The sequence below is a fragment of the Rhinopithecus bieti genome, unplaced genomic scaffold (assembly GCF_001698545.2).
Source record: "Rhinopithecus bieti isolate Rb0 unplaced genomic scaffold, ASM169854v2 scaffold_44745, whole genome shotgun sequence".
Classification (NCBI taxonomy): domain Eukaryota; kingdom Metazoa; phylum Chordata; class Mammalia; order Primates; family Cercopithecidae; genus Rhinopithecus; species Rhinopithecus bieti.
Window position 1 is genome coordinate 1,140,590 of NW_016818280.1, and position 16,403 is coordinate 1,156,992.

The window sequence follows — 16,403 nt, forward strand, 5'->3', positions numbered from 1 at the left end:
AGCTCTGTATGTGAGTTTGGTGAAGGGGCTGGAATTCTTTATCCTCAGCCCCCATCCCTTTGCATTGGGTGTCTGCACTTTGTGCCACAGTCCTTGGGTAACTAACTTGTCACAGTCCGCTATGACTGGAGTGGCACAGCAGTGAGCTGTGGCCTTGCTCATGCACCTTCTTTTCTGCATGCAGCTACTGAGGGTGGGCATGAACGGCAGATGGGCTGCTGGGTGAGGCCTTCAGCCTCTGCCTTTCCTGGGAACTATTTGAAGGACCTCAGTGTTGAACACCAGGCCACACACCTGAACTTCTTGTTGGAGGACATCCATGTTACTGGGCATGGTGGTACATGAAGGTGGAGGCCTTTGATGGGGCGTCCCACCCTGAGCAGAGTCTGCAAGTTGCTGGAGGGAGTGCGGCCAGGCCATACCTTACTGTGGCCTGGCACACATGGCTGGTGCCTTGTAGATTTGTCTGTGTGCTGGAAAATCCATACTTGATCATTCCTGTGTGTACTTTATTCACATTTTAACTCCTCTGATATAAGGGTGTTTTTAAAAATTGCTGAGCCGTGGTGGAAGTGGCCATGCTTTTGTTTCTTAGTGGCATATAAAATAATAGCAGGACAGCTGAGACTCGCTGTGTGGGAGAGCAGCATCTCTCATATGGTGCCTGCAGGGCTGATGGCCGAATCCAGTTCCTTGTGTGACTCATGTACTACAACCTGCTGTGAAGGAGATAGACACTGTCAGCTCAGGTGTGAAGGGGCAGGAGGATGCTCGCCAGTGCAGGGGCCCAATCAGATGGATGACATCCAATCTATATTTGGGGCATACGATAGCAGGAATCCACTTAGCCATAGGGCTGGGCCAGCAGCAGCCTGAGCAGGGGTGCTTGCTAACTCAGACAGGGGGCACCCCAGCTCAGCCGTTCACTGTCTCTGTCCATGTGGGTTAGGGGTGTCACCGCTGTGAACCTGGTTATCCCATTGATACAATGGGCATCATGTTTCCCCCTGACCAGGTGGTCCATGGCAGGTGCCTGGCATCCAGTGGGCGTTTCTTTCAGGTCGTGCAGCACAGGACGCCAGCCAGCTACCCCGGAGTTTGTGATGGAATCTGAGCTTCAGTTTTCTCTTCTTTTGTTTTATTATTATTATTTTTTGAAACAGAGTCTCGCTCTGTCACTCAGGCTGGAGTGCAGTGGCGCCATCTCTGCTCACTGCAACCTCCACCTCCCAGGTTCAAGTGATTCTTCTGCCTCAGCCTCCCAAGTAGCTGGGATTATAGGTGCCCGCCACCACTCCCGGCTAATTTTTGTATTTTTAACAGAGACAGGGTTTTGCCATGTTGGCCAGGCTGGTCTCAAACTCCTGACCTCGGGTGATCCTGAGAAGTGAAGCCAGCTGGACTTCCTGGGTCGGGTGGGGACTTGAAGACCTTTTGTGCCTAGCTAAATGACTGTAAGTACACCAATCAGCACTCTGTGTCTAGCTAAAGGATTGTAAACACACCAATCAGCACTCTGTAAAAACGCACCAATCAGCGCTCTGTAAAATGGACCAATCACACTCTGTAAAGTGGACCAATCAGCAGGATGTGGGCGGGGCCAAATAATAATAAAAGCTGGCCACCCGAGGCCACAGGCAACTGCGCTCGGGTGCTTTTCCCATGTGTGGAAGCTTTAGTCTTTTGCTCTTCACAATAAATATTGCTGCTGGTCACTCTTTTAGTCTGCACTACCTTTAAGAGCTGTAACACTCACTGTGAAGGTCTGGAGCTTCACTTCTGAAGTCAGTGAGACCACAAACCTACTGGAAGGAAGAAACTCTGGACACATCTGAGCATCTGAAGGAACAAACTCCAGACACACCATCTTTAAGACCTGTAACCCTCACCGTGAGGGTCCATGGCTTTATTTTTGAAGTCAGTGAGACCAAGAACCCACCAGAAGGAATAAATTCCGGCACAATCTGCCCGCCTCAGCCTCCCAAAGTTCTGAGATTACAGGCATAAGCCACCAGGCCCAGCCTTCCGTTTTCTCTTCTATGAAGCAGGGATACTACCATGTCTTCTGGGGCTCTGGCTGTCCTTGCTGACCGTGCTAGTGGGTACGGGCCTGCCAGAAAGGGCCAAGAGCGCACATGGTACCAGGTGTCCTGCAAGGGAAGCTAGGACTGCTGGTGCCCCACTTCAAGTTTGCCCACTCGCATGGTGCCCTGCAAGAACCTCAGCGAAATGGGCTTGTCCTTAGATGGTTCATCTCCTTCATGGGAGGCCCGAGGAGCCTTGTGGCTGGCGGGGAACCAGGTGGGGCTTTGAGGAGGTGATTTGCCACAGAAGATGAACTTGAGCCCCTACCCTCCACCTCAGCCCCACATCACATCCTGACCGCCCTCTGCTTTTTCAGTGTCTAGTTGAGATCCCCCCTGACCTAGCCCTGCTGTTGCTGAGTAAAGGGCCAACCTGGAAGGCTGCCAGGTCCTACAGCTCCAATACGAGTGGACCCACAGTGGCCTGTGGCGGAGTCTGGGGGCCCACCAGTGCCGTAGGTGGAGCTTTGTGATGGGGCCAGGTCACCATTCTGCTCTGCATCCATGGTGGCAGGTACTAGGGACCTTGCTTCCTGTCTGGGTCAGAATCTCTGGTGACAGTGAGTGCTCTAGCACAAAAGGGAAAGAGAAGGAGAAAGAAGATACCCTGAAATGATAAGCCATAGAGGGGTCATTAGAACCCTTTTAGTCAGTAGACCCCATCAGGCCCCACATTTTTGCCAGGTCACCCAAACCCAGCAGTGCTGGAGGCTCCAGTGGTGACCACCCTGGGCTCCCAGCATAGCTTTAGCTCCAGCTGTGCCCTGTGCACACCCCAGGACCCCCCACACTCATGCGGACACATTCATCACCACTGGCTTAGTTCGTGCCCATCTGACTCACATGCTCCCTGAACAGAGCTGTGTCCAGGACCTGGACATCAATGCCACAGTCATCAGGCCACCAAATGACATTGCCGGGGCCTGGGCGTGGGTGGCTGCACGCCTGTAATTGCCAGGGCACTGTTGGGAGGCTTGTTTTTTGAAAAAAAAGGGGTTTTTGGGGGCCCGGATTTTTTTGCACGAGGTCGGAGATCGAGACGCATACCTGGCTAATATGGTGAGAACCCCGTCTCCTACTAAAAATAACAAAAATAGCCAGGCATGGTGGCGAAGGAGCCTGTGTTTCCAGCTACTCGGGAGACTGAAGGCAGGAGATATGGTGTGAACCGCCGGGAAGGCCCCGGAGCTTGGCAGTGAGGCCAAGTCCGCGCCACTGCACCTCCAGCCTGGGTGACAGAGCAAGACTCCGCCTCAAAAAAAAAAAAAAAATGACATCGCCCAGCAAGAGAATGGTGGCAGACCAGTGGAGAAAGTGCTGAGAGAACAGCAGCCTGGCTAGATCTCGAGACCCAGGAGCACAGGCACAGGGTCCACCCAGAGTGGTCCACTCTCTGCATGGGCTGACCTTCATGTCTCACCCAGGGTCTGAGCACCACAGTATTTCAGCTCAGAAGCTTTGGGGATGTCACAGGATGTGCTGTCCGATTGGTTATGGCTCAGGCTGAGGCTTCAAAGGAAGGCTGGGGTAATCTTGCTTGGGTGGAAGCATACTGTGTTGTTCGGTTTTGCTGTTGGGCTTCATTCTGGCTGATTACACTTCATTCATTCATTCAGCAGATACTGGTTGAGCGTGGACCCTGCATCAGATACTGGTGTGGGTGCTGGGTTGAGGCAGGAAACCCTGAGACTGGCCTCTTAAGAAAAATGGTCGATGTGTCAGTGCTGGGGGACAAAATACCTCAGGGATGGGAGGAGGCACTTTCATGGGCCACTGAGTCTTATAGAGGGTAGTCGTGGCAGGCTTCAGTAGTAAAGTGCCATTTGAGCAAAAACTGGAAGGAGCCCTGGGGTATCTGGAGACAGGGACAGGAACTGACCCTCAGCTTTGCTCCGCGCAGGTTGCCAATGTTGAGCTCTGTTACAGAGCCCTGCAGTTCTATTTGGATTACAAACCACTGCTCATCAATGACTTGCTACTGGTGCTGTCACCCCGGCTGGACCACACCCGGACAGTCAGTTTCTTTTCAAAGGTGAGTCAGCGAAAACCCCAGGTAGAAGAGTGTATTGGGCTAGCTCTAACAAAGTCATCTGAATGATAGCACCTTGATAAAGAGCTTTTGAAATGACCTGCAGCTAACTTGAAGATTCACCAGTGTATCAAACTGTTTTAGGTTTCAGATACAGGAATACCTCCTGTATCATGCTTCACTTTATTGTGCTTCTCAAATTCTGTGTTTTTTTAAAAGATTAGAGGTTTATGGCCGGGTGTGGTGGCTCATGCCTGTAATCCCAGCACTTTGGGAGGCCGAAGTGGGCGGATCACGAGGTCAGGAGATCGAGACCATCCTGGCTAACACTGTGAAACCCCGTCTCTACTAAAACTACAAAAATTAGCCGGGTGTGGTGGCAGGCGCCCGTAGTCCCAGCTACTCGGGAGGCTGAGGCAGGAGAATAGTGTGAACCCGGGAGGCAGAGCTTGCAGTGAGCCAAGATTGTGCCACTGCACTTCAGCCTGGGCAACAGAGCAAGACTCTGTCTCAAAAAAAAAAAAAAGATTGGAGGTTTGTAACCCTCATTGATCAAGTCTGTCAGCCATTCTTCCAACAGCATGTGCTCACTTCGTGTCTCTGTGTCACAGTTTAGGATTTCGTACAATACCTCAAATTTTCTCATTATATATGTTGTGGTGATCTATGATCAGTGATCTTTTTTTTTTTGAGACAGTCTTGCACTGTTGCCCAGGTGGGAGTGCAGTGGCATGATCATAACTCACTGCAACCTTGAACTCCTGGCCTCAAGCAGTCTTCCCACCTTGGCCTCCTGCAGTGCTGGGATTATAGACTTGAGCCAGTGCACACAACCAGCAATCTTTGATGTTACTATGGTAATTGTTTTGGGATGCCACAAACCATGCCCCTATAAGAAGGGGAACTTAATGGATAAATGTTGTATGTGTTCTAACTGCTCCACTGACTGGCCGTGCCCTGGTCCCTCTTCCTTTCCTTGGGCCTCCCTATTCCCTGAGACAAACAACATTGAAATTAGGCTAATTAATGGCCGGGCATGGTCGCTTACGCCTGTAATCCCAACACTTTGGGAGGCTGAGGTGGGTGGATGACCAAGACAGATGGATCACCCGAGGTCAGGAGTTCAAGAGTAGCCTGGCCAACATGGTGAAACCCCGTCTCTACTAAAAATACAAAAATTAGCCAGGCGTGGTGACAGGCACCTGTAGTCCCAGCTACTTGGGAGGCTGAGGCAGGAGAATCGCTTGAACCCAGGAGGTTGCAGCGAGCTGAGATCGCACCACAGCACTCCAGCCTGGGCAACAGAGAGAGAGACTCCATCTCAAAAAAATAATTAATTATTGTGCATTTCAAAATAGCTAAAGGAGAAGATTTGAAATGTTCCCAACACAAAGAAATGATAAATGCTTGAGGTGATGGACATCCTAATTGCCCTGATTTGATCATTCCACATGTGTATATGTATCAAAATATTACATATGCCCAATAAATATGCACAACTATCATGTATCAATAAAAAGTTGGATATAAATAAGTAAAGACACCAGTATATAAGGAAAATATCCATATATTAACAGAAGTTTGGAAGAAGTGGATTCCAACCCTCATGGATGACTTTAGGGGTTCAGGACTTCAGTGGAGAAAGTCACTGCAGATGCGGGGGAAACAGCAGGAGAACTAGAATTAGAAGTGGAGCCTGAAGAAGGGACTGAATTGCTGCAATCTTAGGATCCAATTTGAACAGATGAGGAGTTGTTTCTTAGGGATGAGCAAAGAAAGTGGTTTCTTAAGATAGAATCTCCTCCTGGGACAGACGCTGTGAACATTGTTGAAATGACTACAAGGGATTTAGAATAGTGCATAAACCTAGTTGATAAAGCAGCAGGAAGTTTGGAGAGGACTGAGACCAATTCTGAAAGATGTCCTACTGTGAGTGCAGTGCTATCAAAGAGCATTGCATGCTGCACAGCAGTCTGTTTGTCTGTTTTGTTGGTTTTGTTTTATGCAACGCAAGTCCAGAGTGGTCTTACATAAAGGGAAGAGTCAGTCAGTGAGGCAAACCTCATTGATGTCTTATTTTAAGAAATCGCTGGCCGAGCGCAGTGGTTCATGCCTGTAATCCCAGCACTTTGGGAGGCCGAGGCGGGTAGATCACAAGGTCTGGAGTTCGAGACCAGCCTGACCAACGTGGTGAAACTCTGTCTCTACTAAAAATACAAAAATTAGCCAGGCGCGGTGGGCGCACACCTGTAATCCCACATACTCAGAAGGCTGAGGCAAGAGAATTGCTTGAACCCAGGAGGCAGAGATTGCAGTGAGCTGAGATCACGCCACTGCACTCCAGCCTGGGCGACAGAGCGAGACTCCTTTTGCCCAAAAAAAAAAAAAAAAAGAAAAGAAAAGAAAGAAAGAAATTGCCGGCTGGGCACAGTGGCTTACGCCTGTAATCCTAGCACTTTGGGAGGCAGAGGCGGGCAGATCACCTGAGGTCAGGAGTTCAAGACCAGCTTGGCCAACATGGCGACACCCTGTGTCTACTAAAAATACAAAAGTTAGCCGGGCATGGTGGCATGTGCCTGTTAATCCCAGCTACTCGGGAGGCTCAGGCAGGAGAATTGCTTGAACCCGGGGGCCAGAGGTTGCAGTGAGCTGAGATCAGATCACTTCACTGCAGCCTGGGCGAAAGAGCAAAACTCTATCTCAAAAAAAAAAGAGGCCGGGCGCCGTGGCTCACACCTGTGATCCCAACATTTGGGAGGCCGAGGTGGGTGGATTACAAGGTCAGGAGTTCGAGACCAGCCTGGCCAATATGGTGAAACCCCGTCTCTACTAAAAATACAAAAATTAGCCAGGCGTGGTGGCGGGCGCCTATAATCCCAGCTACTCTACAGGCTGAGGCAGGAGAATCACTTGAAACTGGGGTGGGGTGGAGGTTGCAGTGAGCTGAGATCAGACCACTTCACTGCAACCTGGAGGACAGAGCAAGACTCCATCTCAAAAAAAAAAAAAAAAAAAGCGAAAAAGAAATTGCCACAGCCTCTCTAGCCTTCAGTAGCCACCACTTGGATGAATCAGCAGCCATCAACATTGAGGCAAGACCCTCTACAGCAAAAAGATTACAACTCACTGAAGGCTCAGATGATTGTTAGCATTCTTTAGTGCTAAAATATGTTTAATTAAGGTGTGTACTCTGTTTTTGTAGACATAATGCTGTTACACACTTCATAGGCTACAACATAGTATAAACATTAATTGGCCAGACGCAGTGGCTCATGCCTGTAATCCCAGCACTTTGGGAGGCCGAGGTGGGCAGATCACGAGGTCAGGAGATCGAGAGCATCCTGGCTAACGGGGTGAAACCCCGTCTCAGGCCAGGCGCGGTGGCTCAAGCCTGTAATCCCAGCACTTTGGGAGGAGATCGAGACCATCCTGGCTAACGCCGTGAAACCCCGTCTCTACTAAAGAATACAAAAAACTAGCTGGGCGACGAGGCGGGCGCCTGTAGTCCCAGCTACTTGGGAGGCGGAGGCAGGAGAATGGCGTAAACCTGGGAGGCGGAGCTTGTAGTGAGCGTAGATCCGGCCACTGCACTCCAGCCTGGGCGACAGAGCCAGACTCCGTCTCAAAAAAAAAAAAAAAAAAAGAAACCCCATCTCTACTAAAAATACAAAAAGAAATTAGCCGGGCATGGTGGTGGTTGCCTGTAGTCCCAGCTACTCGAGAGGCTGAGGCAGGAGAATGGCGTGAACCCAGGAGGCGGAGTTTGCAGGGAGCCGAGATTGCACCACTGCACTCTAGCTTGGGCGACAGATCGAGACTCCGTCTCAAAACAAAAACAAAAACACATTAATATGACTCTGTTTATTGCAACATTCACTTTATTGTGGTGGTCTGGAACCAAACCCTAGTGTCTGTGAGGTGTGAATGTCTCTGGTGACATTGGCGTCCACTGAATCACTCAGACACTTCTCTTTGTGTGAGTATAGGTCTTTTGGTTCTAGGTGTCCAGAAGGTGCCCTTGGCTCCAGAGCTGGACCATTCAAGTGGATGGCACGCACATGCCCACCTGTACCCCTGCCTAGTGTCCCTATAACAAGCTTGGCCAAGTGCCTTGACAGTTGCCCCAACTTGTTAGGCAGGTCAGCTGCCCCTGGTGAAGCCTTACCTGCGGTCAGTCCAGAGCCACAACAACAAGAGTGTGAATGAGGCACTCAACCACCTGCTGACAGAGGAGGAGGACTATCAGGTGGGTGTGCAGGAGGGAGCCCTGTCCTGGGTGGGCTGGGCTCCTCCCCTGCAACTGCCATTCTGTTCTCAAAGCAGGCTGCCTTTGCACAGGAGAGTGTGCAGGCCCCACAGGACACCAGTGGATATATGGGTAGGGACCTTTCTAAGGCAATGGTGATAGCAGCAGCCATCAAGTAACACAAGGTGCCTGCTCCATGTGTAGGCAGCCCATGTCACAGTGTCCCATCCCTCACAGAAAGGCTATCTTCCTAGGGCTTAAGGGCATCTATCGACGCCTATGACAACTTTGACAACATCAGCCTGGCTCAGCGTCTGGAGAAGCATCAGCTGATGGAGTTCAGGCGCATTGCANGGAGGGAGCCCTGTCCTGGGTGGGCTGGGCTCCTCCCCTGCAACTGCCATTCTGTTCTCAAAGCAGGCTGCCTTTGCACAGGAGAGTGTGCAGGCCCCACAGGACACCAGTGGATATATGGGTAGGGACCTTTCTAAGGCAATGGTGATAGCAGCAGCCATCAAGTAACACAAGGTGCCTGCTCCATGTGTAGGCAGCCCATGTCACAGTGTCCCATCCCTCACAGAAAGGCTATCTTCCTAGGGCTTAAGGGCATCTATCGACGCCTATGACAACTTTGACAACATCAGCCTGGCTCAGCGTCTGGAGAAGCATCAGCTGATGGAGTTCAGGCGCATTGCAGCCTATCTGTACAAGGGCAATAACTGGTGGGCCCAGAGTGTGGAGCTCTGCAAGAAGGATCATCTCTACAAGGTTGGTGGCCCGGGCCCCTGTTTCCTCCCACCTTCCTGCCTTAGTATACTTCCTGATGCTTTGGGGGTCACACCCCTTCCCTCTTGTTCCTGAGACCTGGCTCTGAGCTTCACCAGGGGATCCTCATGGTGGGTGGAGGGATTGGCATTAAGGGGAGACCATATTTAGAACATAGGGTAAGAATTGGGAGTGAGTTAGAACCCCTCAAAAACTGTTTGCATTGAAAGACTTACAGAGTCTTATGCAGTTGATTCTTTTCCCGACAGTTACGTGTGAGTTTCACTCTACCAAAACACAGTGTGGCAAGATTCACTTCTTGGCACCTACTTTACTTCCTATAAAGATTTGGAAACTTACCTGTAATCTCAGCACTTTGGGAGGTTGAGGTGGGCGGAGTGCTTGAACCCAGGAGTTTGAGACCAGCCTAGGTGACATGGCAAGACCCCGTCTTTACAAAAAATTAGCCAGGTGTAATGATGAACATCTGTGGTACCAGCCACTCGGGAGGCTAAGAAGGGAGGATCACTGGAGCTCTGGAGTCAGAGGCTGCAGTGAGCTATGATCATACCACTGCTCCGCAGGCAACAGAGTGAGACCCTGTCTCCAAAAAAAAAAAAAAAAAAAGATTTGAGGAATTTAAAGCCTAAATTAAAATCACATTTGCCGGGCGCGGTGGCTCAAGCCTGTAATCCCAGCACTTTGGGAGGCCAAGACGGGCGGATCACAAGGTCAGGAGATCGAGACCATCCTGGCTAACACAGTGAAACCCCGTCTCTACTGAAAAATACAAAAAACTAGCTGGGCGAGGTGGCAGGCGCCTGTAGTTCCAGCTACTCGGGAGGCTGAGGCAGGAGAATGGCGTAAACCCGGGAGGCGGAGCTTGCAGTGAGCTGAGATCCAGCCACTGCACTCCAGCCTGGGCAACAGAGCGAGACTCCGTCTCAAAAATAAATAAATAAATAAATAAAATCACATTTAAAGGCCGAGCGTGGTGGCTCATGCCTGCAATCCCAGCACTTTGGGAGGCCAAGGTGGGCAGATCATTTGAGGTCAGGAGTTCAAGACCAGCCTGGCCAATGTGGTGAAACCCCATCTCTACTGAAAATACAAAAGTTAGCCAGGTGTAGTGGTGCACTCCTGTAATCCCAGCTACTTGGGAGGCTGAAGCAGGAGAGTCGCTTGAACCCGGGAGGCAGAGGTTGCAGTGAGCAGAGATCGCGCCACTCCACTCCATCCTGGGTGACAGAGTGAAACTGTCCCTGAAAAAAAAAAAAGGAAAAAAATAAATAAGTAAAATCACATTATCACATTCAAAACATTTGTTTCAAAGCTGGGTATAGTCATGTGCACCTGTAGTCCCAGCTGCTTTAGAGGCTGAGGTGGGAGGACCACTTGAGAGGAAAAACAAACTGTGTGTTTTTCTACTGGTGAGAGGTTTCTTAGTATCATTCTCAGACCGGTTCTCAGACCAGGATCCGGGCATCTGCTTGACAGGTTGGGCTGCCTGGAAGAACCACCAAGACCCCAAATGCATTAACATCCTCTGCTTGGCCTGAACATCTCCCTGGGGGTGAGGTGGAGTTGTACAAGAGGGCCCTGTCTGTGCTGTGTTATGCAGCTGAGCCAATTCCCAAGGGCCCCTTGTGCCCAGAGACTCTGGACTTGACCTGAGGGTGTTACCTGTGGAGTTGGCCTTGGGCATTCCTGAGTATCTTCCCAGGACACATGGACACCTGCCACCTCTTGTCTAGCACAGGAGCCTCATTCTCATGGCTCCTGGGCTGTGCCTGTTGGCTGGGACTCCATGGAGGCCTGTGTTCTCTGAAATCAGTGTTGCATTGAGTTTCACCCTAAGTTGTCACCTCCAGTGTTTTGGACTGTTCTGTGACATCTAGCCCTTGGTGACAGTGCTTGTGGTCCTTCCTGAGGTGCCCAAAGAGCCCCTGCAGAGGGAATGGAGAGGAAAAGCTGCTGAGGCTCTGAGACAGCACCTGGAGGTCTCTGGACCTGGCTGCTGGGAGGAGACAGCTGGGTTCAGACACACCTGAGGAAAGGCTGCCTTTGGCTGGCTGATCACAGCCACTCTGTCCTACCCATGTGGTCCCTGCCAGGGGCTTAAACACACAGCCTTCTCAACACTGGCAGTGATGAGTGAGCAGGACTGTCAGTGCTGCCAGAGGCCTACTGGCCTTGCCAGCCACCCACTCTGAGCCACGTGGGCCCAGAAGAGAGTCCAGAGGACAAAGCCCTAAGCCCAGGGATAAATTAGGCCTGTCCTGGGACCCTGGGGGTTTGTCCAGGCACCCTACACAGGAATGTGGGGCCTGAGTCCCCAGCTAAGCTCCCTGGGCGTGGTTTTCAGGTTAGGAAGGTGGCAAGGGCTCAAGGCCTTGCAAGCTGTTCATAAACAAAGGGTCGAAACAAAGAAATAATAATATATTTTAATGCAAGAGAAATCATAGCCTGATGCCACTCACTGCCCTCCGGCCCACCTGCTACAAGCACAAGGCCTGTGCCTGCAGGACGCCCAAGCAAGCATTTGCCTTGGCTGCAGGATGCCATGCAGCATGCCGCAGAGTCGCGAGATGCTGAGCTAACCCAGAAGTTGCTGCAGTGGTTCCTGGAGGAAGGCAAGAGGGAGTGCTTCGCAGCCTCTCTCTTCACCTGCTATGACCTGCTTCGCCCAGACATGGTGCTCGAGCTGGCTTGGAGGCACAACCTCGTGGACTTGGCCATGCCCTACTTCATCCAGGTGATGAGGGAGTACCTGAGCAAGGTAGGTGTCGGGCCGGCTGCAGCTCCCTGGCCCCTGTGTGGCACAGCCCACCCCTAGCAGTGACTCTGGCCGTAAGTCTTAAGGGTGGGCCCCTTTGAGGCCAACCCAGATTCCCCAGGTAGCCCTGGCCTGCCTTCAGGAGTGGCTGCTTTCCTTGATGCTCAAGTGGTTTTCTGCCCCACATTAAGCCCCTCCAGAAAATCATCCTGGCAGCAGCCCTCCTGCAGACTCCAGCTGTCCTAGTGGGCACACTGCTGGGAGCACAACAGGCATGCTCGTCCCCAGCCCTGGACTTCATCAGGGTGACAGTAAGGTGGCTGACAATCCCAGCTCCCCATGGAGCTCCCAGTGGCATCTGGGGGTGCAGCTGTTAGCATACCTGTTAGTGGTAGCTGTGTTTTGCTGAACACATAGTAGGAGTATTCACAGACGCACTGAATCTTTCTAACAGCCATAGGGAAGATGACTCTCTGCCTCACTGAAGTGATAGTACCTGATTGTAAAACTCTCCCTGGGTGTTGAAGTCCTAGGAGTCCCTGCTGGGACCTAGCTTTAGCCACTGTCCAGAGACCTGTGTCAGCAGTGTCATCTGGTACAGTTTGTTGTTTCTAACACTGGAAAAATCACCTTCAGTAGCATCTGCTTGCCCATCTAACCTCCTTCAAGCCAGATGGAGACCCTTGGAAGGCACTCATGCTGAAGCATCACTCAGTGGAGCAAGGGAAGGGAGGGGGGCTCCCAGGTGAGTGGGAGGTAGGAGGGAAACAGGAAGGCGGGCTCATGCTGCCAGCTTTAGCCTGGAAGTGCCTGGAGGGCTGCCTGCCACCTGCAGAGCCTCTAGGCGGCTGCCCAACCCCTAGTGAAGGCCATCCCAGAGGCCATTCGAGGCTATCGCCCTTCTGTAGGACAGTGTGACCCCATTCCATCTGCATAGCACGCCTGAGTGAGAGACTCCCTGATGACTCTCAAGGGGTGGAGAGGAAGGGACAGCCCTGGCCACATGGCCTGAGATGTGTGGGCTGCCAGGGGACATGGACTGGTTGGATTGACAAGGGCCCTGGTTCCCCCACCACAGTGGATGGCAGCTCCCTACAGGCAGCATGTGTAGTATGTGGTTTGTGGTATGCAGTGTGTGGTGTGCGTTGTGCAGTGTCTGGTGTGTGCCTGTGGAAGCTGTTCTCACCATGATGAGCGGGTTTTCCCATCCCTCGGGTGTCTTTCCTGACAGTAGTCTGTGTTCTGAGAACCAGCACAAGGAAAGAAGAATGTGCTTGAATCTTCCTGGCGGTAGAAGTCCGTGGGTTAGTGTCAGAGGAACTCAGGCTCACCAGGCCTCAGGGATGTCATTGCTGTGCGGGTCAAAGTACTGTTGTGGGGATCCCCCAGGACTTTGAGGAGCACATTCCCTTTCTGTTGTGGATGATAGAGTTAGCAGCCACTATCACCTTGGTCAGCACTGTGGCTGCCCTGCCTTGGCCCAGGGTTCCCAGACTCCACTGGCCCTGGGAAGTGGTGGCTGCTGCAGCACCTGCCCTGCTGCTGCCCACCTATTTCTGCCGGGGCAGATGAGATGCCTGTCATGGGGAGAGTTCAAGGAGAGGAGGGGGCTGGCAAGGGGTTTCCCAGTCAGTGGCATGGGGTTGTGAGCTGATTGTCAGCTTGAGCTGGGGCCCAGCTGACTCCACACAGCAGTGCTGGGAGAATGAGGGCACAGACAAGAAGCACAGTCCCTTCCTGGTGGACAGCTGGGCCCAGGGCCTCGTGGCTCATCTGGGAAGCTCAAGGGCCATCCCTCTGAGATGCCCCCAGCACTCTCCCAGTTTAGGGAGGGTACAGGCCTAGCTCACCCCTCACCCTAGGTGTCAGCGAGTGTGCCCCCTGCTCCCTCCTCACTTCTCAGCCCCCCAGACTCCAGCTCATGGGGGCACGTTCTTGTTTCTCTTTCTTAGTGCGTTTGTGAGGGGATCCTAGCTGCACAGTTGCTGCCGCCTCTCTAGTGCAGTGCTGCCGCCGCACTCTCTGGCCATGGGTGGGGTCTGGTGAAGCCTCAGGGAAGAGTGAATTTGTCCTCAGTACTTCTCAGGTGAAGTGTCTAGGTGCCAGGTGACTTGTCTCTGAGAGCCACATGATCTCTCTGCTGGTTTGGAGGGGCAGGCAGACTAGACTGACTGGATTCAGAAGCAGGCAGTGTTCCCTGCACATGGCCCCAGCCCTGCAAGTCAGTAAATGGCAGTGTTCCTGTATCCAGAGGAGGACTTGGCCCCCCATGAGCAGGCCACACTCACAGCCTGTAACAACTGACTGTCCCAGTGCCCCCTGGGAAGCTCTGGGGGCCCCACCTGGTGCTCCGTCTCAGCCCAGCTACTGAGGCTTCACCTCTCCATGCCTTGCTGCATTCTAAAAGTGCATGGGGTATGGACTGAGCCACTCCACCTCTGCCCATGTGCACCTCCTCCACTGTCATTCTCCTGGAGTCCCTTCCACTCCACTTTCACGTAGAGGCCGGGACTGCACTCTGTCAAGCGGGTGCTCACATGCTCTCACCTCCTTGCAGGTGGACAGACTGGATGCCTTGGAGAGTCTGCACAAGCAAGAGGAGCATGTGACCGAGCCAGCCCCTCTCATGTTTGGTAGGTGGCACCTGTAGCCCCCAACCCCCTGGGGAGGGAGCAGGGAGGGTGTCAAAGTCCCACTGCCCTTTCCTGGCTGGGCTTTGGATGGGGATGGGAATAGATGGGTGGGGGCCGGAAGGATCCCACTGGCTGCTGGGTGTGGAGAAGTGTACGTCCAGGAATGTTGGCATGACCACTGTCCTCCCTGCTGTAAGTGTGCCTGCCTTCTGATGGGGCTGCCTGCCTAGCTATGAACTGCTGCTGTGTCCTGCTGGGCCTGGCCTCTGGGCAGCAAGGCTGTTGCTGGTGTGTGCTGGGAGGAACTTTGCACCTGAGAACCTGCCCAGGGCAGCCTGGCTGTCGAGCCGACTGGAGAGACTGTGGGGTGCTGGGACACTGCCGGGCCAACACAGGCCTGAGGGTGTGGTGTGAGTGTGCAGCACTCCTGTGGGTCTCGAGCCTCCTGCCGAGTGTGTCCCTCCACCATTAATGCCATTCTGGTTTTTTTAGATTTTGATGGGCATGAATGAGACCCAGCTGATTGCACTAAGTAAGTGTCCCATTTGGGGACTAGCTTATCCTCTAGCCAGGCCAGCTTCTCTGGCTGACCACACACTCCTTGCCTCTGGGTGCCTACTCTCTTGGTGCCTCAGCTTCTGGGTGGTAAGGGCTGGTCCTATAGACCCTGCTCCCTGGGCCCCGGCTACTCAGGGCCGACAGGAGAGGACCCCCATGGGCAGGAAGAGCTCTGCTCATTGTGGGCTTTCTCCCTCTGCAGGCCAGCAGCTGAGGTTGACAGCAGGCCCTGCCAGCTTCCCCTATGGATATGCCTCTGCTCCCAACTTCACCAGCTTCCAATGTACAACTTCTGCGTGTAGTGGGTGCTGTCTCCACCCACTCTACCTGCAGAGTTACTAACTTCTCCAAGGAGTGTGTCACTCCAGCAGCACAGGGGACCGCAGTGGGAAGCAGGAACACCTGGACAATATTTATTTTTGGTGAAACCCAATGATGGCAACCTCTGAGCCATCCTAGAGCCTGGGGAGGCCAGGGTAGAGGCTGACAGCGCAAGACCATCTTCAGCTGCCAGCGGGGTCTGGACTCTGGGCCCTCCTGCTGGAGCCAGGCTTTCCTCCTGGGCGCCCCCGACTGGCTGGAGCTGCCCCCTCCAGGCCAGTTTGAAGACTACATGAACACGTCTTGTTTGGAGGTACCGGACCTCATAACAGGACTCTGAGCCTCCTGGCAATCTTAAATATTAAAGTCGGTTTATCCAGGCAAAGGTGCTCTGCTTGGTGCTGGTGTGGGTAGGAGGGACAGGGGCCAGTTTCTTAGGCCCCGCAGTCCGTTAAAGATTTGCTGGGTCCTCTGGGGGTGTGGGACCTGCGCCCAGAGAAGCTGCCTAGAATACAGCCGCTTGCATTTGGGGTCTTTCCGGACCGTGTTCGCTGAACGCAGGAACTCTAAATCCGGGAAAGGTGTGGGTGGAAACTGGCAGGTGAGTCCCAGCCCGTGGCCGCTACGGGAGGGGGACCCGGCGGCGTAGCCCCTTCTCACCCGCCACCCGCCTTCCTCCTCCAGCTTCGAAACGTTAGAGTTCCTCAGGGACTGGGCTAGCCCCACGTGTTTTCGGGGAGGGTATGCCCCTGGCCTCCGGGATCCCCGGGAATCCCGCCGCTCTCGGCAGTCGCGCAGACCCGAGGCCCGCTTCCCTGCGGAGCGGCATACTGTGCACCTTGACCCATAGCTCGGGGCTGGGCCACGGCTCCGCCTCCCGCAGCCCCGCCCCCGCCCCGCCGCTCGCGGTCGCCCAGAGACTCGGCCTCGGCCATTGGCTGCGCTTTGGCCCCGCCCCTACGCCTGCCTCGGCGCGCCCCGCCCCGGCCTC

At 53.2% G+C, this 16,403-nt stretch overlaps 1 protein-coding gene across 9 annotated transcripts in view; it reads left to right on the top strand.

Annotated features, from left to right (window-relative positions):
- Positions 1-15,797, top strand: part of CLTCL1 (clathrin heavy chain like 1) — a 109,664-nt gene extending 93,867 nt beyond the window's left edge. For 4 of the 9 annotated variants that reach the window (XM_017856681.1, XM_017856679.1, XM_017856682.1 and 1 more), the window contains 7 exons: positions 3,985-4,116; positions 8,249-8,359; positions 8,614-8,702; positions 9,046-9,127; positions 11,682-11,903; positions 14,458-14,533; positions 15,294-15,797. In XM_017856681.1, the coding sequence (XP_017712170.1) occupies positions 3,985-4,116; positions 8,249-8,359; positions 8,614-8,702; positions 9,046-9,127; positions 11,682-11,903; positions 14,458-14,533; positions 15,294-15,433 (852 nt within the window). In that variant the 3' untranslated portion in view covers positions 15,434-15,797. Of the gene's footprint in view, positions 1-1,060; positions 1,180-3,984; positions 4,117-8,114; positions 8,360-8,613; positions 8,703-8,956; positions 9,128-11,681; positions 11,904-13,852; positions 13,987-14,457; positions 14,534-15,025; positions 15,066-15,293 lie in introns of those variants that run through there. The other 5 variants (XM_017856680.1, XR_001882357.1, XM_017856686.1 and 2 more) reach the window with 5 other exon arrangements.
- The last annotated feature ends 606 nt before the right edge of the window (positions 15,798-16,403 follow it).